General features: G+C 36.0%; 1 protein-coding gene across 1 annotated transcript; it reads left to right on the plus strand.

The window, feature by feature from the left end:
- Positions 1 to 425: 425 nt before the first annotated feature.
- SYT4 (synaptotagmin 4) lies at positions 426 to 10,275 on the plus strand. The gene is made up of 4 exons (XM_019986966.2): positions 426 to 724; positions 3,506 to 4,320; positions 5,955 to 6,075; positions 7,588 to 10,275. Exons 1-4 carry the CDS (start codon positions 691 to 693, stop codon positions 7,893 to 7,895), a joined length of 1,278 nt encoding a protein of 425 aa, XP_019842525.1. The 5' UTR covers positions 426 to 690; the 3' UTR covers positions 7,896 to 10,275.
- Positions 10,276 to 23,083: the final 12,808 nt, after the last annotated feature.

The following is a 23,083-nucleotide window of genomic DNA, read 5'->3' on the forward strand; positions in this document are numbered from 1 at the left end:
TGAATCAATATGCAGTAAATTTTCTAATATAGGTGTAATATATCAAAGAAAAATTTAAATAGCAAGAAAGTATAGATTTTCATTTTATAAGGGATCATTTATGTAGAAATTTATCTTCTTACTCTTCCCTCAAATCGCTTCTGTAAATTATATTATTCTGATAACACAGACATATTTTTTCACTGATCTAGATGATCAGGAGATTTTTACGTTAGGAATTGACATTGATGAGTTTCAGGACTCATCTCTATGTGTCTCTGAGCCCCCACAGAACAGCAAACTAATCTCCAGTAGTCCAACAGTTAAAATAATTGATGAAGTGTGTGTTGAAATCCCGAGAGAGAAGGGAGGAAGAAAGAATGAAGGGGCAGAGGAGTGGCTTGGAGAGGGGAGGGGAGGTGCTGATTTCACCCTGTAGCGTCAGGATTGCGTCAATTCGTGTTTCAGCCACGTCTAGAGTCTCGGAGACAAGCTTCTCTAACGAGCCAAAACAGGAACAGGGCTGGAAAATCACTGTGTGAGGGCGAGTGGACCTCTCTCGCTGCCTCTTCCCCACTCCCGGCTTAGGTCCCCTGAGCTTTGCACTGTTGTTTCCAGCGCTAGGAAAAGCCCCCTTCCCTTCAGATCGAGGCAAGTGAACCAAGCCAGAGGGTTTCCGTTCAGCACCTCGGACAGAATACGCAACAAAAAATGGCTCCGATCTCTACCAGCCGGGAAGAATTTGGTAAGCAAGTTACTCAACTTACAACTGCGATTGTTCCTTAAATACGCTGGTGTGTGTGTGTGTGTGTGTGTGTGTGTGTGTGTTTCCGTGGGATGTTGATAATAGATTCCCCAGGTAAACTGAAAGCAACATGAGAACTGTAAAACGGCAATAGTGGCTTACCTCTGTGGTTTCTCTCTTGATTATTTTTCTCCTTAAAATTGCTTTATGCTAGCGCGATTTTACATCCAAGAAGTTCCTAGTTATCCAGGTATCCCTGTAAATTGCAGCACGTGCTAAGTAAAGAGAAGAGATCTGTTTGCTTGCTGGTTTCATTAATTCTGTAGGTGATTTTTATTTGCATGAAAACCTGTATTTAACTAATTAGGGGAAGCCAAATGGTTCTGTGATTACAAAGGGTTTGATCTCAATATAAAATAACTTGACTAATAGGGCATTTAGAATGTATGTTTTATTGCAGAATGTACCATAAGGTATTTTTTCTCTGCTGTTTTTCTTGTATACTTGAAATATGCTGCTAGTGAAAGACAGAATCCTACGATGCTAGGGTTAAATAGAGTATTCAAAATTAATTAGCTGAGCCCATTCTATTTCACAGGTAACCAGAGGCCAGAGAAATAAGGGAAAATTTGCAGGTCTGTTAGCTAAAAACTACTGGGAACTATACTTAAGACTTACATTTTCCCGTTCAGTTTCCCTTTTCCTATATCTGTGCTTAACACCCTTACTCTCCTTCTCTGTTTTAGTGAAACAAGAAGAAGAGAAAATATCAGAGATATTTCTTCAAATAGAAAAGTGTTATTTTAGGTTTCATTATATTCCAAAGGCAATACTTTGCTTTACATATATTCAGAAATATCAGGAAATTTATAGAAGTTTGTTATGAGACTGAGTGAAATGACAGATCTTTGCTTTCAAAAGTTTAGGGTCTTATTATTAGAGAGTACATGGGGAGTAGATGAATCTTTGTATATTAAATATTTTGCCTTTTGACATTAATATTAAATGAGACAATATGTGATATATTCAGGAAGGAATTTCTTTCACAGCTATCCATTTGACTGATTGAGTTTATATTGTTGTAATATGAGATGTATTCCCAGTTTCTGATTGAAAATTAGAAATATTTGAATACTGAGGAATTTTCAGATGCTGTGCTAGTTAAAAATATGTTCTGGTATGGGCCATAAGTCTATTTAGAAAAAAAAAATTACTATTCCTTTTTAAAAAATTTTTCTTTCTTCATTGTTTAAAGAATAAAGAATAGTTTGCTTTTGCTCCTTAGACTTGGATGATTAGAAAGTCCAGAAGTGTTTTGTTTGTATGTTTGTTTTTTCTCCCCACAAAGACTTAAACAGAAGGTAAAACTGAAAAGCTGATAGTAAGTTTAGCTAATGATCTTTAGGTCTCACCTCATTTTCTTTCTGTAGCATCCACTGGTTTTTCTATCTCGTGAATTCAAAGTATATTTTTCATCTCTACACAATTCAGTTTATTGATATAATTAAACTACAGAGTATTTTTCATTAATGTGTTTCCTGTTTTATCTTCTTTGGTATCTTTGCTGTTGTCATTTCCTAATTATATATTATTTGAGTTCAGTTTTGTGATTATGAAATAGAAGTTTGAGGGATTGAGGAGCAGAAAAACAAAAGACTATTCTTTCAGGGATTAGTTAAGCAAGCCTTAGCCTTTTCCTTACTGGGACTTTTAACTTTATTATTCACTACTTGGGATGAAAAAATAGAATGCAATGGAGCCAAAAGCAGATATTATTACATTAGTTATATTAATTTTGATCATATTAAACATTGACTCAATTCACTGTATCCGTATATAGTAACACCGCTTTTACTTACACAGTGATATTAATCATTTGTTGGAGAATACGCTTACATATGGAACATGATAGGCTTCATGAATAATCAATGTTACATAATGTCAGTAATTAATGTGCCCTCATTCAAGGAATGAATGCCAATTTCAATTTGATCACCATTTGCCATGTGGAAATGTGCTAGGAAAAAAATCAGTTATGGATAAAATTGAACTCTAAATTATCTCTACCCACTCTTTTCATTACATTTTAAGGGATGATGATTCATCTATAACCATTCTTTGAGTTTTATCCTATCTAGATAATCAATTTGTAATTTGGATAATTCAGTATTTATTTGAAGAATTTGGGGTAAGTATACGAGTTTGTAGTCTTACAAGTTGTATAATATTAATATTCTGTTGTTCACCTTTTTGTTCTTTTCCCCCTAATATGTGTACATTTCTTTCACTGTAATTTGGATAGAAATTATTAATGTTTGTGATAATTGCAGATAATGTTCCATCATTTTTCTCAGCATTTGAAGAATGTGGCTTAGAATTACATAGTAAGAACTGATGCTTCTGGAAAGCCTCAAAATATCAATGAAAATATTATGAGTACTGATTCATGTATTTGACTCTATTTGTCTCATGTTAAGTGTGAAAACAAAGGTAGGTCATGATCATTTAGTATTCCCCCATCCTTAGCCTCAACCAAGTTTCATCCTTTCATTTTATTTATGAAAATTACTACAAGGAAGGATTTTCTGTTTATTCTCTATGTGGCACATCTGAGTTTTTTCCTGAAAGTTATATGAAATAGGCACATAATTCACCCAGAACAGTTGGAAAGCAATTCAATCTGTGCAACATACAGCAATTGCCAGCTTTAGGATGCTTTTCAAATAGGGTGTTTCCAACTCTGCTCCTTTAATGCATGTTATTGGTCATTTGATTTTTCAGATGAAATTCCCACAGTGGTGGGGATCTTCAGTGCGTTTGGCCTGGTCTTCACGGTCTCTCTGTTTGCGTGGATATGCTGTCAGAGAAAGTCATCCAAGCCTAGCAAGACTCCTCCGTATAAGTTTGTGCATGTGCTAAAGGGAGTTGACATTTACCCTGAAAGCCTGGACAGCAAAAAGAAGTTTGGAGCCGATGAGAAAAATGAAGTAAAGAATAAATCAGCAGTGCCAAAGAATTCATTGCATCTTGATCTTGAGAAGAGAGATCTAAATGGCAATTTTCCCAAAACAAATTTCAAAGCTGGCAGTTCTTCTGACCTGGAGAGCGTGACCCCAAAACTCTCTTCAGAAGGGGGAAAAGAGGCAGTTTCCCCCGATAGCTTAAAGTCCAGCACTTCTCTTACTTCAGATGAGAAACAGGAGAAACTGGGAACCCTCTTCTTCTCCTTAGAGTACAACTTTGAGAAGAAAGCATTTGTGGTAAATATTAAGGAAGCCCGTGGCTTGCCAGCCATGGACGACCAGTCAATGACCTCTGACCCATACATCAAAATGATGATTCTTCCAGAGAAGAAGCATAAAGTAAAAACCAGAGTTCTGAGAAAGACCTTGGACCCGGCTTTCGATGAGACCTTCACATTCTATGGGATACCCTACACCCAGATCCAGGAGCTGGCCTTGCACTTCACAGTCTTGAGTTTTGACAGGTTTTCAAGAGATGATGTCATTGGAGAAGTCCTGATTCCTCTGGCAGGAATTGAATTAACTAATGGAGAAATGTTAATGAACAGAGAGATTACCAAGAGAAATGTTAGGGTAATTAATTTTTAGTCTTTAAACATATTTATAAATAATCTTTTCTGTATCAAAAGGATTTTTATTAAAATGATGTCTTGTACATATCATCTTTGCCATGTTTAACTAGTATTGATCATAATCAACTGGGAGGAGGGAGACAGATAGATGAAAGCAAATTTAACCCACTACTGAAATGCTTAAAATATATCAATGATATAAAATAAATAGGGACACTTTATAGATTTATTTAATATTTATATAACTTTAATGAATTTCTATCACAAGTATTTTGACTAAGACTGCCACTAAAATGCAGACAAATATTTCTTACTCATTGCAAGTTAAAAAATATGTATCAATGTTAGCATAATTGAAATTGAAAATTAAATCAATTTATCCTGAGTATTTGAAGTTGTATTGACTTTTCATAGAATTGCTTCTTGAGGAAGAGGTACATCATTATATTGAATTATATTCACCCTTGTGTTGTATAACAGGAGTTACTCTGCTTTTGTAGTTACACTACTTTTGTAGTTCTAGAATTATTAGAAAATGATAAGACATCAATTAATCAAATTTAGTTGTATTTTTCCCTTAAATATGGAACTGACTCGATTCCAGCTGTGGTATTCTATAGAATACCATAAAGTTTGTTTTGACCACATCCTCACCTTTGTCTGTTCAAGTTAATGACAGTCAATATATAGAATTATTAAGTAGTTTGATACACCAGGCTGCTTAGTAGCACAATGGGAATAAAGATTTGTTTCCTATTCTTTTTCTTGGAGTGCTCATTCACACAGTTACCCCATAGTAGCTTTTTTTTAAAATAAATATGTATTGCAGTTTTAGGAGCTCTAGTCAGCCATCATTCTTAGCTATAATCAAACCCCAAGTTACTTTTTGTTACTTTCAGTTAGAAATTGTACTTTGAGTTCTTGGTCATCTTATCTAATGTTAAAGTAAAAACAAGATCTAAATCTTATGTAAAAAATAAATTCTATGATACTATTCAAAGACAAAGCATGAAAAATTCCGAGTCAATTCTCTCCAATATTTAGCTCATTCCTTGGATTAAAGAAGGATTTGGGGTAGGGTTGGGGAAGAGAGTTCTAACTCCATTAGCCCTCTGGGCCAAGAGAACTGTGGGTGTCAGATTAAATTTCAGGTTTTCTGAATTCAAATTTTAATAATGTCTGTTCTAAAGGATTTGAAATAAAATCAAACTGAACAGGAATCAATTGCCCATATACAGATATATTAAAAATAATTAGATAATATTCATTACCATTAACAACTTAATTAAAGTGGAGAGTTAATTAAAAAGCAAAAAATTAAAAATACCTCTCTGTAAGCTATATTCTAAATATCCCCCTTAAAAACGTTTCTAGTGATGAGTGTGGCCAACTCATGAATTTTGACATTCTGCAGTACCCAAAAAGTCCACAAGATGGCAGATAGTTGTTCTTAGGAGGTGATGGCACTGCGTACATACTTTTAGTTACTCTGATTCTTTAGCACATTAAAGTAAACTAAGGAATTGTACATTTAAATAACAGTGCTATTATACCACTTCAAATGTTGACAAAAGTATATATTTCAAAACTAAAGAATACTAAAAACATTTTTATATCTTACCTCTTTTTGTTTAGAAATCTTCAGGACGGGGTGAGTTATTGATCTCTCTCTGCTACCAGTCCACCACAAATACTCTTACTGTGGTTGTTTTAAAAGCTCGGCACCTGCCTAAATCTGATGTGTCTGGACTTTCAGGTAAGAATACTTTGAAAAACATAGGCTCAATGAAAAATGAGCTATGTATTGGGGAAAACAGTTAACAACACTGGCCTATGATTTTTATTTACCCTTTATTCACAATTACAAATGATGTGATCGTTCTTCTGTTTCTCATTTTATGGAATAAAAGTGTGAGTCAATGCCATTAACAAAAAGAAGAAAACTAAGTAGTTCTAAAATACAAGACTCAGTTTGTATGTGATAGATGTCTGATTGAATAAAATTGAAGCATAAGGCAAAAAAAATGAGCTATTAAGGAAAAGTTCTTAATTTTAATATTTTAAATGAGCCTGCTTAACCTTACACTTCTATTACTTTTATCTTTCCTTCAATTCATTATGTATCTATTGTCTGTTTTAAGAATTAGCTTTTAGTTTTGCGACTAGCTTTCACACACAAAAAAAACTTTGCTATATGAGAAAGAACATGTGACCTATGGGTTAAAATGATCTGAGTTCAAACCCTAACTCTTCTGTTTCTTAGCACAGTAATCTTGGTTATGTTTCTTAAACTCTATACAAACTGGACATAATAGTACTTATGTTGAAGGGGATTGTAAAGACTGGATATATACATATATGTGTATATATGTATATATATTTTATTCATATATATATATTAATTCATATATATATTAATTCATATATATGTATTTATTCATATATATAATGAAATATATATATTTCATTCAATATCACCTAGAGCTATTATTAGTTATAATTTTATAATTAAGTAATGGAAGCTGAAAACATGATCTTAAAGATATAGGTTAGGAAGCTAAAATGAACTCATGCAACCAGAATAGGGCAAAATAATGTAATTAAATATTTGACAAAGTAGCATTATCTTAAAATCCACAGGACACATGTGACGCAAGGAATATAAATACAGGGTAACAGGAAACAAACACAGCAGGTGATTAAAGGACCACAGAAAAATTAAAACTGAAAAGGCATTGCCATTGTGAACTATAAACGCCCATTGCCCCATCCAAAGGAGAAAGCAGAGAGGTAGAGAGACTTACCCAAAGTCAGACAACTGAGTAAGGTTCAGTTCAGCTCAGTTCAGTCGCTCAGTCGTGTCCGATTCTTTACAACCACATGAATCGCAGCATGCCAGGCCTCCTTGTCCATTATCAGTAAGGTTAGATGCTGTGTAATGTTTTTTCTTTCTATTCTGTTCTTGCAAATGAGTTATTAGTAATCAGAATGTGTTAGAACATTCTCTTTCCTTCCCCTTTATGTCATCTCTTCATCCGGCCATTACAGTTCTTTCCTATCCTCTGTTATCTCTCATGTTTTGCATTCTTATTTTCAACTTGTTGACAAAAAAGAAGCCAAGCTTCATCCATATTTTCACTTCATTCTGACTCATTTTCATTATAATCACATTTTGCCGGTATGCAGTAATATCTAAGGGCACCGTTATCTTGAGATCAGAGTTCCTGCCACGTTCTGCCAGTACATTGTCTATTGTGTATCATTGCAGATCCCTATGTCAAAGTGAACCTGTACCATGCCAAAAAGAGAATCTCTAAAAAGAAGACACATGTGAAGAAATGCACGCCCAATGCAGTGTTCAATGAACTCTTTGTCTTTGACATTCCTTGTGAGGGTCTAGAAGAGATAAGTGTTGAATTTCTGGTTTTGGATTCTGAAAGGGGATCCCGAAATGAGGTGATTGGGCGGTTGGTCCTGGGAGCAGCAGCAGAAGGAGCTGGTGGAGAGCACTGGAAGGAGATCTGTGACTATCCCAGGAGGCAAATCGCCAAGTGGCACGCACTCTGTGATGGTTAGCACCCTAGCCGTGATGAATTGGAACTTAACGATTTTTACTAGGCAAGGAGAAATTTTCCTTTTTTTCCCCTGACATGTGAGTGCAAACTTTTTGTTGTTGTTGTTAGAAATGGATTGAATTAGCAGAAAGTAACTGTAAATGTGTATCATGATCATTTCCTCTTTATTAGAGAATCTGGATAAATTTTCATAAGATATTCAATTTCCCCTGCAGGTTAGCAGAGATATAAATAAACAAGTACTTGAGCATTTTAGGAATACTGCTCTGTAGTCTCAAATTATGGATGTGGTGATGATCTCATTGAACCACATCACTAAAAGTCAATGTGATTATCAGGATTTAGAAATGAAAAGCATGCCTTCTCTTATGAAAATTCACCCATTGTTTATCAAGTGGAGAAATAAATTTTTCTTTAAACCCAAAGATATTAAAGAAATGTTCTAGATTGCTTTATTAATTATTGATATGTAATTTACAAATAGCTTTCCTGATTATAAAAGTATATGATTATTGTTCTTTGGTCTGTAATAATTTGACACAACTTTATCATAAGAGAGGTAACTTGGGTTTGTTGGGGGGAAAAAAAAAAAAGCAGTGAACAAAATGAGAAATCATTTTATTAAAGGGCTGAGTTGAGGACCCTGTAGCCAAAATAGGATTTCCTCCCTCTGTGATTACATGTGAGTCAGATGTAAAATATAATCTCACATAAGACTCATGGCCTTGCATTATTCTCTTCTTGTGACAAGACTCAATGTGGCCTAAGAAAGCCCTATATATTTTTGTGAAGTTGTTGAGTTGGCTAATGAGTAAAGAAATACACTTCAGCTACAAATCCAGTTAGAAATGCAGTTTTCTTAGAGGAAATACGTATAGTTTCTAAGGGTACATTCAAGTGTATCCCTTGAACACAGAGAGGTCATGGGTGACCAAGTCTTCATTTGCTTGCTCTCTCCCAGAGAGGACTAAGTTACTATTTCAAAAGAAATGAAGACAAAAAGTCAAAAAGTTTCAGTCATTGCTAGTTAGAAAATTTTACTTTAACCAACAAATTATAGAAAAGAGTCATACGGCAAGCCTAATATACTTAACACATGTTCATACATAACAAATGTATGCTGCCAAATTAACACAGCAAAGTACGTTTCACTATCTTTTCTAGGCTAATTTGTCTTCAGCTCTTGTCTGTGGACCAGTTTATAAACTTGTGTCTTGTACTGCTTTCCAGTACCAGGGCTCTGTGATTACTTGGAAAGAATGTACTTGAGGTAATGTCACTGTATTTGAGTGTTTAGACAAGTAAGAGTGAAACTCAGGTACAGTTGAATTTTAAATATGCAAGTTAGAAATGAAGTCTACTGAAAAATTTACATTTTGAGTCAGGTTTTGTGTCAGTGCTCTAGCAGTTTTTGAGAATGTGTTTGATATCGCAGTGTTTGTGAAATCTATGACAGTACATTTTCCAAACAACATATACATACCTTTAATGATTATGCTGAAAGTAGGAAATGTTTTACACTCTGTATACAAAAATTGAAATCAACCCCTCTTTTGTGCTTTAAGATGATTTTGGAATTAAACGAGATTATTCTCCAATCATTGTTTTCATGCCATCACAAAGTCATGTCACAGCATCTTGGTCCACTCAGCATTTCTGTGAAATGAATTGTAGTCAGTATATGGTTTGAGTAAATCCTATGGCCTTTTTATGTTTGTATATTTGGTATCATGGGCCAAGAAATATAATATATTTTGAAGCCCTGAAACTTTAAAAAATGTAAATCCTAAGTATCCTTCACAGTTGCCAGAGGTTAATGGTGGTACCAAGCAAAGTATGGTCATTGGAGGAGGGACAATAAAGCCAATGGAAAATAATTACAAAATGACAATAACTAACTTGTAAATAGTTTTTAGTTTTTTGTTTTTTTTTTAATATAAAGTGTTTTTCACTGTGAAAAGTCAAGTAAAACTATTTGCAGTTACTGTTAAGTAAAGAGAAGAAAAACTAGAATAGAATTGAAGCAGGCAGAGGCACAGTGATCGCGTTATCTTCTGAAAATTCTGTTTTATATGGTATTACAATATCAGTGTGATCTTGAATTCTGTTACAAATTCTGCACTGTATTAAACATATAAATTAATTGTTTGTCTTATTAGCCAATCTAACCACTCTAGTGGGGAGATGTCCATGTTTGAAGAACTGTGTAACTTAGTAACTGATTCGTTCTGATGCTGTAACTTAATCGAAGTGGTTTGGAAGGAAGCATGGTGTATGAGATGGTGTCTGTGCTTTTGTGCCAGCTCTGTATGATGTTTGTAAGATCATGTTTATAAAACATGAATAAATGGCTGCTTTTGCCCAACACATTTCAACTCAAACTTTTCTGTCAGTGGATTCTCTTCTTTCTTTCTAAGTTCTCAAGTTTCCCTAACAGGTCATCTGGCACAGATTAAGGAACATAATGACTTGGCACCAGGATCTCCACATATCTTGCTGTATTTTGGTTAATCTTCATAAAACTCATTCAGAACACATACCATTATCTATCTACAGGAGAAAACCTTGAAGCTAAAGGAGCTTTGGCAGTTGACTCAAGTTCAAATGGATGGTATGTGAAAAGATTTCCTCATATCCTTCACTCTTCTCGCTATGGCAGGCCAATCTCCTCCAGGAATCCTCATAAACTGGCTCTGTTATATCCTTAAAATGGTTCATGCCCACATTCTTTAACTATTTCTTTATGTATTTTGTTCCCTTCATCATTTTCTATCACAATTTTTAAATTTAATCTTCCTTTTACTGTCTTTTATGATTTTATTTCTCACTTTAGTCTCTTTCATTACCTGTTTTGTTTTGGGGCTTCCCAAGTGGTACTCTTTACCACTTCCCAGGTGGTAAAGAATCTGCTTGCTAATGCAGGAGACATAAGTGACTTGGATTTGATCCCTGGGTCTGGAAGTTCCCCTGCAAGAGGGCATAGCAACCCACTCCAGTATTCTTGCCTGGAAAGTCCCTGGGTGGCTATAGTCCATATGGTTGCATAGAGTAGGACATGACCGAAGTGACTTAGCACACATTTTATATTACTATCTTTTACTTGCTTTTTAATTTTTCCTACATCTTTTCATTGGATAGATTTATTTAGTAAAATGGTATTGAAATGGAAGTCTTTATCTCTTCCAAAGAAAGGTAAGAAAAAACCTGAGGACATATGCAGCACTTCCTTTAGACACCAGCTAAAGTAAATGGAGCTATGGGATTAATCACAAGGAGGATCAGCCTTTTTTTTTTTTTTTAAACAGCACTAGTCTATATGGAGGTGTTCTGTATTATCATACTTGGATAAACAGCTTTGTAAATGTAATACAACCAAAATATGCTTCCATTATATTTTTGTTCTAAAGCACATTAATTGTATTGAGTGCGCCCATATATGTCAAAAGACTTAGTTGATAATTACATTTAAGTGCTCAAATATATTTTAGGCCCACTTAGCAAAAGCAACCAGGGACACTGAGGAGATTTTCTGTGAAATTAGTCATTAGAAAAATGCTGATTAAAACCACAATGAGATATCAACCACACCTTACTAGAGTGTCTAAAATCAAAGAGTTTGAACATGCCGAGTGTTGGTGAGAATTTTTTTGAAATTATAGCAGGTTTTTAATAGAAATTGATAATCTGATTCTAAAATTGATACAAATATACAAGTACCTAGAATACATGAAACAACTTTGAAATAAAGAACAAATGGTACAGGGCGATGGTGGCCTCATAGAACAAGTTGGGGAGCTTTCCTTCCTCTGCTACTTTCTGAAAGAGTTTGAACAGGATAGGTGTTAGCTCTTCTCTAAACTTTAGGTAGAATTTGCCTGTGAAGCCATCTGGCCCTGGGCTTTTGTTTGTTGGAAGATATTTTATTGTACTTAAGATTTTTGTGCTTGTGATTTATCTGTTCATATTTTCTCTTTTTTCATGGTTTACTTTTGGAAGGTTACACTTTTCTAAGGATTTGTCCATTAATTCCAAGTTGTCAATGTTATTGGCATATAGTTGCTCATAGTAGTCTCTTATGATTCTTTGTATTTCTGTGTTGTCCATTGTATCTTCTCCTTTTTCATTGCTAATTTTATTGATTTGAGTCTCTTCCTTTTATTTCTTGATGAGTCTGGCTAATGGTTTGTCAGTGTTATCTATTCAGAGAAACAGCTTTTAATTTTATTGATCTTTGTTATCAGTTCAGTTCAGTCACTCAGTTGTGTCTGACACTTTGTAACCCCATGGACTGCAGCACACCAAGCTTCCCTGTCTATCATCAACTCCCAGAGCTTGCTCAAACTCCTGTCCATTGAGTCAGTGATACCATCCAACCATCTCATCCTCTGTCATCCCTTTCTCCTCCTGTCTTCAAATTTTCCAAGATCAGGGTCTTTTCCAATGAGTCAGTACTTCGCAGCAGGTGACCAAAGTATTTGAGCTTCAGCTTCAGCATCAGTCCTTCCAATGAATATTCAGGACTGATTTCCTTTAGGATGGACTGGTTGGATCTCCTCGCTGTCCAAGGGACTCTCAAGAATCTTCTCCAACAACACATTTCAAAAGAATCAATTCTTCAGCGCTCACTCTCACATCCATACATGACTACTGGAAAATCTATAGCTTTGACTAGATGAACCATTGTTGGCAAAGGAATATCTCTGCTTTTTAATATGCTATCTAGGTTTGTCTTAACTTTTCTTCCAGGGATCAAGTGTCTTTTAATTTCATGGCTGCAGTCACCATCCACTGTAATTTTGGAGCCCAAGAAATTAAAGTCTGTCACTGTTTCCCTTATTTCCCCACCTGTTTTCCCATGAAGTGATGGGACCGGATGCCATAATCTTAGTTATTTGAATGTTGAGTTTTAAGCCAGTCTTTTCACTCTTCTTTTTCACTTTTATCAAGAGGCTCTTTAGTTCCTCTTCACTTTCTGCCTTAAGGATGGTGTCATTTGCTTATCTGAGGTTATTGATATTTCTCCCAGCAATCTTGATTCTAGCTTGTGCTTCATTCAGCCTGGCATTTCACATGATGTATTCTGCATAGAAATTTAATAAGCAGGGTGACAATATACACCTTGATGTACTCATTTCCCAGTTTGGAACCAGTATGTTTTGCCACATCCAGCTCCAACTGTTGCTTCTTGACCTACATACAGATTTCTCTGGAGGCAGGTAAGGTGCTCTGGTATTCCCATTTCTTTCAGAGTTTTCCAGAGTTTGTTGTGATCCACACAGTCAAATGTTTTGGTATAGTCAATAAAGCAGAAGTACATGTTTGTCTGAAATTCTCTTGCTTTTTTCTATGACCTTCGCTATAGTCTACTTCATTTATTTTCATATTTTTGCTCTGATCTTTATTATTATTATTATTTTTTTTACTTTTACTAACTTTGAGGGTTTTTTTTTTATTGTTTGTCTTCTTTTTTTCTAGCTGCTTTAGGTGTAAATTTTATTTGATGTTTCTCTTGCATCTTGTAGTAGGTGTGTATTGCTATTAACTTCCCTCTTAACACTGCTTTTACTGCATTCTATAGGTTTTGAATTGTCATATTTTCATTATCAATTTTTCTAGGTATATTTTGCTTTCTTTTTTGATTTTTTCAGTGGTCTGTTCATTATTCAGAAGTATGTTTTTAGGCTTCATGTTTTTGTGTTTTTTATAGTTTTTTTCCCATGTAGTTGATATATAATCTAATAACATTGTGATCAGAAAAGATGGTTGAAATGATATCAATTTTTAAAAATTTACCAAGGCTTGATTAATGGCCCAAGATGGGGTCTATCCTGGAGAATGTTCCATGTGCATTTGAAAAAAAAAAGTAAAATCTATTATTTTTGGATGAAATACCATGAAGATATCTGTTAGGTCCAACTGGTCCAATGTACTGTTTTAAGCTTGTATTTCCTTGTTAATTTTCTGTCTGCATGATCTGTCCATTGGTGTGATTAGGGTATTAAAATCCCTAAGTATTATTATGTTATTATTGATTTCCCTTTATTAGTTGTTAGCATTTGTCTTATGTATTGATGTGCTCCTATATTGGATATATATATTTATAATTGTCATGTCTTCTTCTTGGATTGATCCCTTGATCATTATGTAGTGCCCTTTGTCTTTTATAATGGTCTTTATTTTGAAGTCTATTTTTTCTGATATAAATATTGCTACTCCTGCTTTCTTTGGTCTCTGTTTGCATGGAACATCTTTTTCCAGTCCCTCTGTGTGTGTGTCTTATGTTTGAAGTGAATCTCTTGTTCACAGCATTATAGCAGTCCTATTTTGCATCCATTCAGCCAATATATGTCTGACAAAGTAGAAAGATGTGTGTTTATCTTCTCCTACAAGAACCCCAAAATTACAACTAGCTGGTGCACAATCATTGACAGGAGAATGTTGGAACCCACCAAAAGAAGATAAGCTTCTTAGTCTCATCCATCAGAGGGCAGACAGAATGAAAAGCACAATCACAGAAAACTAATCAAAATGATCACATGGATCACAGCTTTGTGTAACAATGTAACAATGAGCCATACATGTAGAGCCACCCAGGATGGACAGATCATGGTGGAGAGTTAGGACAAAATTCTGTCCATGGGAGAAGGAATGGCAAACCACTTCAGCATTCTTGCCTTAAGAACCCCATGAACAGCATGAAAAGGCAAAATGATATAAAATTGAAAGATGAACCCCCCAGGTCTGTAGGTGGCCAATACGCCACCACAGAAGACAAGAGAAATAGCTCTAGCAGGAATGAAGAGGCCAAGCCAAAATGGAAATGATGTCCAACTGTGGATGTGTCTGGTGGTGAAAGTAAAACCCAATGCTGTAAAGAACAATACTGCATAGGAACCAGGAATATTAGGCTCATGAATCAAGGTAAATTAGACATGGCCAAATAGGAGATGGCAACAGTGAACATCAATATTTTAGGAATCAGTGAACTAAAATGGATGGGAAAGGATGAATTTAATTCAGATGATCATTATATCTACAACTGTCAGAAAAAATCCCTTAGAAGAAATGGAGTAGGCCTTGCAATACAATACAAAATGCAGTACTTGGGTGCAATCTCAAAAATGACAGAATGATCTTGATATGTTTCCAAGGCAAACCACTCAGTGTGACAGTAATTCAAGTCTATGCCCCAACACTGAGGCTGAAGAAGTTGAAGTTGAATCATTCTATGAAGCACTATAAGACCTGCTAGAACTAACACCAAAAAAAAAAAAAAAAAAAAAGAAAAGAAAAAAATGTCCATTGCACCATATGGGACTGGAAGGCAAAAGTAGGAAGTAAAGAGAGACCTGGAGTAACAGTCAAGTTTGGCCTTGGAGTACAAAGGCTAACAGAGGGGCAAAGTCTAACGGAGTTTTACCAAGAGAACAAACTGGTCATAGCAGACATTTTCTTCCAATAACATAAGAGATGACTCTACACATGGATATCACCAAATGGTCAATATTGAAATTAGTTTGATTATATTCTTTGCAGACAAAAATCAAGATGCTGTATACAGGCAGCAAAAACAACATGTGGAGCTGACTGTGGCTCAGATCATGAGCTCTTTGTTGGAAAATTCAGACTTATATTTAGAAAGTAGGGAAAACCACTAGGCCATTCAGGTATGACCTAAATCAAATCCCTTATGATTACACAGTGGAAGTAACAAATAGATTCAAGGGATTAGATCTGATAGACAGATGCCTGAAGAACTATGGACAGAGGTTCATAACTTTGTATAGCAGGGGGTGATAAAAACCATCTCCCTAAAAAATAAATGCACAAATGCAAAATGGTTGTCTGAAGAAGGCTTACAAATAACAGAGAAAAGAAGAGAAGAGAAAGACAAAGGACAAAAGGAAAGATATATTTATCTGAATGCAGAGTTGCAAAGAATACCAAGGAGAGATGAGAAAGCCTTCTTAAGTAAACAGTGAAAATGAGAGAGAGAGAAACAATAGAATGGGAAAGACTAGTGATCTCTTCAAGAAAATTAGAGATACCAATGGAACATTCCATGCAAAGATGGGCACAATAAAGGACAGAAACAGTATGAATCTAACAGAAGCAGAAGATAGTAAGAAGTGGGAAGGATATACAGAAAAACTGTACAAAAAAAAGGTCTTAATGACCCAGATAACTGTGATGGTGTGATCACTTACCTAGAGCACTCATCAGGAAGTGTGAAGTCAAGTGGGCCTTACGAAGCATTACTATAAACAAACCTAGTGAAGGAGATGGAATTCCAGCTGAGATACTTCAAATACTAAACGATGATGCTATTAAAGTGTTGCACTCAATATGCCAGGAAATTTGGAAAACTCAACAGAGTCTACAGGACTGGAAAATATCAGTTATCAATCCAATCCCAAAGAAGAGCAATGCCAAAGAATATTCAAACTCCTACACAATTACCCTCTTTTCACATGCTAGCACAGAAATGCTCAAAATTGTTCAAGCTAGGCTTCAACAATACATGCATTGAGAATTTCCAGATGTACAGGTTGGATTTAGAAAAGACGGAGGATCCAGAGATAAAGATGCCAACATATGTTGGGTCATAGAAAAAGCAAGGGAATTCCAGAAAAAAACAACTTCTGTTTCATCGACTACACTAAAGCCTTTGACTGTGCAGATAAAAGCAAAGTGTGGAAAATTCTGAAAGAGATGGTGATACAAGGCCACCTTCCTTGCCTCCTGAGAAAACTATATGCAGGTCAAGAAGCAACAGTTACAACCAGACACGGAAGAATGAACTGGTTTAAAATTGAGAAAGGAGTACATCAAAACTGTATATTGTCTCCCTGCTTATTTAATTTATCATATAAAATGCTGGGCTAGATGAAGCTCAATCTGGAATCAAAATTGCCAAGAGAAATATCAATAACTTCAGACATGCAGATGACACCACCTTAATGGCAGAAAGCAGAGAGGAACTGATGAGCCTCTTGGTGAAGATGAAAGAAGAGAGTGAAAAAGCTGACCAGAAACTCAATATTCAAAAAGCTAAGGTCATGACATCCAGTCCCATCACTTCATGGCAAACAGATGGGCGAAAAAATGGAAACAGCAACAGACTATTTCCTTCAGCTCCAAAATCACTGTGGATGATGACTTCAGCCATGAAATTAAAAGACACCTGCTCTTCGGAAGAAAAACTGTGACAAACCTAGACAGTGTATTAAAAAGCGGAGATATCACTTGCCGACAAAAGTCTGTCTACTCAAAGCTATGGTTTTTCCAGTAGTCATGTATGGATGTGAGAGCTGGACCATAAAGAAGACTGAGCACCAAAGAATTGATGCTTTTGAACTGTAATATTGGAAAATACTCTTGAAAGTCCCTGGACAGCAAACATATCAAACCAGTCAATCCTAAAGGAAATCAAGCATGAATATTCATTAGAAAGACTGATGCTAGAGCTGAAGTTTCTATACTTTGGCCACCTGAAGCAAAGAGCAGACCCATTGGAAAAGACCTTGATGTTTGGAAAGATTGAAGGCAGGAGAAGGGGACGACAGAGGATGAGATGGCTGGATGGCATCATTGACTCAATGCATATGAGTTTGAGCAAACTCTGGGAAATAATGGACAGTGAAGCCTGGCATGCTGCAGTTCATGCAGTCCCAAATAGTTGGACATGGCTGAGTGACAAAACAACAAATGTCTTTCATTGGAGCATTTAGCCTATTTATGTTTACAGTAATTTTTATATGATCCCATTACCATTTACTTTATTGTTCTGGGTTTGTTTTTATAGGCCTTTGCTGTGTTTCCTGTGTAGAGAAACTTCTTTAGCATTTGTTCAAGAGCTGATTTGGCTGTGGTGAATTCTCTTAATTTTTGCTTGTCAGTAACACTTTTGATTTCTCCTCAAATCTGAAAATGGTCCTATGTGGATAGAGTATTCTTAGTTATAGGTTTTTCCTTTTCCTCACTTTATAAATATTCCTGACATTTCCTTTTGGTTGAAATGTTTCTGTTGAAATATCAGGTGTTAGCCTTATGGGCATCCGTTGCACATGTTGCTTTTCCTCTGCTGCTTTTATCATTTGTTCCTTGTATTTAATTTTTTTTTAGTTTGATTAATATGTGTCTTGATGAGTTTCTCTTTGTATTTATCCTGTATTAGACTCTCGGCTTCCTGGACTTTGGTGGCTATTTCCTTCCCCATTTTAGGGAAGTTTTTGGTTATCTCCTCAAATGCCTTTTCTTGCCCTTTCCTTTTGTCTTCTTCTGGGACTCCTATAATTTGAATGTTGGGGTGTTTTATGTTGTTCTAGAGGTCTCTGAGACTGTCCTCATTTTTTACCCTTTTTCCTTTATTCTTCTCTGCTTCAGTTACTTCCAGCATTCTATCTCTCAGCTCATTTATCCATTCTTCTGCCTCAGTTACTCTACTGTTGGTTTCCTCTAGAACATTTTTATTCTCAGTTATTACGCTGTTCATTATTGACCATTTATTCTTTAATTCTTCCAAGTCCTTGTCAAATTTTTCCTGTACACCTCTATTCATGCCTCCAGTTTATTTATCCATGACTTTATTTTGTTTGCAAGATTTTGGAGCATCTTTACTATCATTGGCATCACAAAGAGTTGCATACAACTGAGTGACTAACACTTTCACACTTCCTACTGTCATTATTCTGAATTATTTTTCAGGTAGACTCCTTATCTCTTCTTCATTTGTCTGGTCTGGTGGGTTTTACCATGTTCCTTCACCTGCTGCATATTTCTATATCTTTTCATTTTGTTTATTTTATTGTGCTTGGATCTCCCTTCTGCAGGCTGGATGGTTGTAGTTTCTCTTAGTTGTGGAGTCTGCCCTCCATGGGTTGGGTTTGACCAGGGCCTTGTGAAAATTTCTTGGTTGGTGGGCTGTGTTCCTGTGTCCTGGTGGATGGAGCTGGATCTCATCTCTCTGAAGGGCAGTGCTGTGTCCAATAGTATGTCTTGGGGGTGTCTATGGGTTTGGTATGGCTTTATGCTGCCTGTCTGCTGCTGTGCAGAGTTGTGTTCCTGTTTTGCTGAAGGACTGGTGTGAGGGATATTGTACTGGGGCTTCCTGACTCTTTCATGAGCTTGGTCTAAGTGTAGAAATGGAGGCCTTTGTGCAGGCTCCCCTCTATTAATGTTCCATTGAGTTTGGAGTTATCTGATGGTCCAGAGTCCTGGAGTTGAGTCTCCTGCCTCTGGAGTTCAGTCCTTACCTCTTACAGTAGCATTAAGATTTCTCAGGCCACACAGCACATAAGACCAAACCACTAGATTAATAGTGAAACAATTCTCACCATCCAGGAAAACCCAAAGATATTCACAGAATTATATGAGAACAGAAGAGGAAGAAAGGAGAAATAGGAAAAAAAGGAGAATTGAAAGAGAAGAAAGTAATCAAGTCAACTGTCAAATCCCTAAGTGAATATGGGTACTAAAATTAGACTCTCAAAGATACAAAATTAATAACAAAATATCAGAAAGCAAAAATTAAAAACCAAGAATAAAAATTAAACTCTTAAAAGTACAATGTCAAAACAAAATATTGAACACAAAAATACGGAATTTATTTAAAAATAAGGTGTCTTTTTTTAAAAAGACAAAAGTAGGTGATAAAACATAAAAATGAAAGGAGTAATAATGGACCATATTAGGGCAATATGAAAAAAAGGGAAGGGGAGGTTAAAAAATAAAATTAAAAAATAACAAAAATTAAAATAGGGGGCAGGAACTATTTATAGGTGGGTAGTGAGAGGAATGTCCATATGGTTCCTCTACTTTCCTGTTTCAGTCAATTTGCCTACTTAGAAGGTCCTCCAATATATCTCAGAACGTCTCTGGACATGTTGTGGGCAGTGTGGGGTCAGTTCAAACTCAAATCTTTTCTTGCTCCAGCTTGTACTTACTCTCAAAATCTACAGTATCCCCTAAAGAACATAGTGTCATATTAATTACAGGATTTTGATCTACCACAGCTGTCATTTTTGGGGTGATTCTCCCTTCTTTCCTTTGCTTAAGATTCCACTTGGATTTTTGACCCAACTCTGCTTAGATTTTTGACCAGTCTGCTTAGACTGGTGGCTCAGATGGTAAAGAATCTGCCAGCAAAGTGGGAGACCTGGGTTTGATCCCTGGGTTTGGAAGATGCCCTGGGGGAGGGCATGGCAACCCAGTCCAATATTCTTGCCTGGAGAATCCCATGGACAGAGGAGCCTGGTGGGCTACAGTCTGTGAGGTCACAAAGAGTTGGACACAACTGAGCAACTAACACTTTCACTTTCTGGTTTTAAGTCTCTCTCCAGTGTTTGATCACCTCCATGACATGAGAGGGTGAGAGTGGCTGCTTATTAGGGCTCATTTGCTCAGTTATGCTGTGGAGAGGGAGGGAATGCTACAAATGCCACTGGCATGTGTGGGAAGCACTCTCCGTTTGGACCATACAGCGTGGTCACCACAGCCCAAACAGGGCCATGCGCCTCCCAAGGGAGTTGGTTCCAGTTTGTGGGGCCCTTGGCAGAGACAAGCCTCTTGGGCTCCAAGCTGCAACATGTGGGGGGTGCCAGTCTTAGGCAGGTTGTGCACTTCCCTAGTGGAGCTGTCTTGGGCTGTGACACACTTATCAGATTTGAGTTGCTCAGAATCCCAGGAAGATGTGGGTGCTAACACACAGCCCCTCATGGCTTCATGGTAGATGCATCCTTGCCTTCCACCTCCACCAGGCGCATGCCTGCTTCTCTGCCTCTTGGGCCATAGACCAGAGCCAGCTTGCCCCATTTCATTATTCACCAGGGCATGGTCCTTTGTTCTGTGAATTCACCAGAAGTGAGCATTAGAGCCTTGTCATGGGAGTGATCCTTTGTTTCTCTGGTTGTTCCAGGATTTTCCCTGTTCTACCTGTGTGGTGTCACATTAGCCCTGTATCTTCACAGTATTCAACACTCATCCTTTCCCTGAGGACTGACACCTGCAACTCAAGTCTCCTCACTGAACCCCCACTCACTGTGGGCTGATGTGAGCATGTGAGTTGCTTCTCGGCTGAAAATTGCCATTATGCACAATGTCTCTGGTGAATTTCCCCCATTTTGTCTCATTTTACTTCCTTCTGATGTTCCTAAGCTTCCCCCGACCCTACCTGTGAAGGGGTTTCCTATTGTGCAGAAGCTTCTCCTACTTCAGGGACCCCTCCCCAGGACAGGGCTCCACATTTTGAAATCCTTTGTCTCTGTTTTTGTCTATATCTTTTGTCCTATCTTATTCCAGGGAGTTTGATTTACCTTTCTGGACATCTGGGTTCCTCTGCCAGCCTGCAAAAGTTGTTCTGTGGGAATTGTTCCACATGCAGATGATCTTTTGATGTATTTGTAGGGGAGAAGGTGGTCTCCCTCTCCTATTCCTCCGCCATCTTGAAGCCACCACCGTTGGTGAGAATTTGAAGGAATTAGTTGGTTCCTACACTGCTCATTGAAATATAAAATGCATATTTTCTTTGAGAAGCAGTTTCTTAAGTCATCAGTTTCTTAAAAAGTTAAAAATACAACTGCCAAATGACCCAGTCATTCCACTTCCAGGTATTTACCTAAGAGAGAAGAAATCATGTGTTTGCACAGAGACTCACATATTAATTTTTGTAGAAGCTTTTTCTGTAATAGCCCCAAATTGGATGCAATCTAATTGTTCAGCAACAAGTGAATGAATAAATAGTGTTGTATCCACACAATAGAATGTTACTGCACAATGAAAATGAATGAACAATTGATACATGCAATACCATATATGAATCTTAAGAAACTAGTTATTTCCCCATGGAGTCCTCAACAAGGTAGAGTGTATAATGTATGATTTAATTAATAGGAAATATTTGAAAATACAAACTTATTTGTAGTGATAAAAGGCAGATAAGTGTTTGCTTGGGATTTTAAGAGGTAATCTGGACTTGTGAGAATGAAAGAGATTAAAAGAGAATAGGAAGACATTTGAGGGATGATGAATGTGTTCATTTTCTTCATTGTGATAATGTTTCCATGAGTATATACATATATAAAAATTTTACAGTTTACTATATGTCTCAATTATACTTCAATAAAGCTGCTAAAATGTGTAAGATAGAACCCATTAATAACTTTAAGAAAAATAAATAGCAATATTATTGTTATTACCAGCAATAGGTTTCTGAAAATTCGTATTTAACATGTTTTGAGATAATTTTTTTTCCATAATGTGCATTTCCCCAGAAATATGTAATTAGAGAACTGCTTTTTAAGTCTTTTGTGATGTTTTCTGTCTAGTCATACTGCCTATTCAGTAATTTAAACAGATTTTAAAATTTTCTTCTACTTTTAGGAAATTTATTTTTGAGTTTAATTTTGCTTATAGTTATATAAAATATTATATTTTATGAAGATATATTTACAAATAAAACAATTAACAAAAACCTATCTATTCCTACAATCCCTTCTCTCCCATACATAATGAATTTTAAACTTTGGGTTAATTCTTCCAGTTTTTAATATATACAAATATGTACATGCATTCACATTTTTCTGTTTATCAGATGAACAAAAGCATGCTAACAATCAGTAGCCAGACTAAAAAAAAAAAATAAAAAAATAAGAGATAATTACAATTGAAAGCTATAATGAGAACATGATTAATTTAACAATATAAAATTATCACATATAATTGGGGGGGGGGTGGTCAAGCAGAGTGATGTGGTAAGTGGAAGTGCATACAAGCACATATTTTCATCCACCCAGCCAAGAAACATCTTTTACTATTGTGATTATGTAACTATTACTCACATAAATACGTTGTATCATGATTGTTCAACAGAAAAATAGTAGAACTCTATATCATCAAATCTAGGATTTAATGGAAAAACCTGTAATCACTTTTTAAAATCCAGATGCCTATCAGAATTATCTTGAAAATTCTTGAAAAATATAAATGCCCAATTTAAAACATAAATTGCCTATTTCTGAAATTTTCCATTTAATATTTTTGAACTGTGCTTGACAGAGGGTAATTGAAATCTAAGAAAGTGAAATGGAAGGTAAAGGGATCCACTGTAATCCATTAGAAGCTATATGCATATAGTAGACATCCCAAACATTTTCAAATTAATTTTGTGGTGAATTGTGTTTTACCATTTGT

Source organism: Bos indicus, chromosome 24 (assembly GCF_029378745.1).
Source record: "Bos indicus isolate NIAB-ARS_2022 breed Sahiwal x Tharparkar chromosome 24, NIAB-ARS_B.indTharparkar_mat_pri_1.0, whole genome shotgun sequence".
NCBI classification, from domain to species: Eukaryota; Metazoa; Chordata; class Mammalia; order Artiodactyla; family Bovidae; genus Bos; species Bos indicus.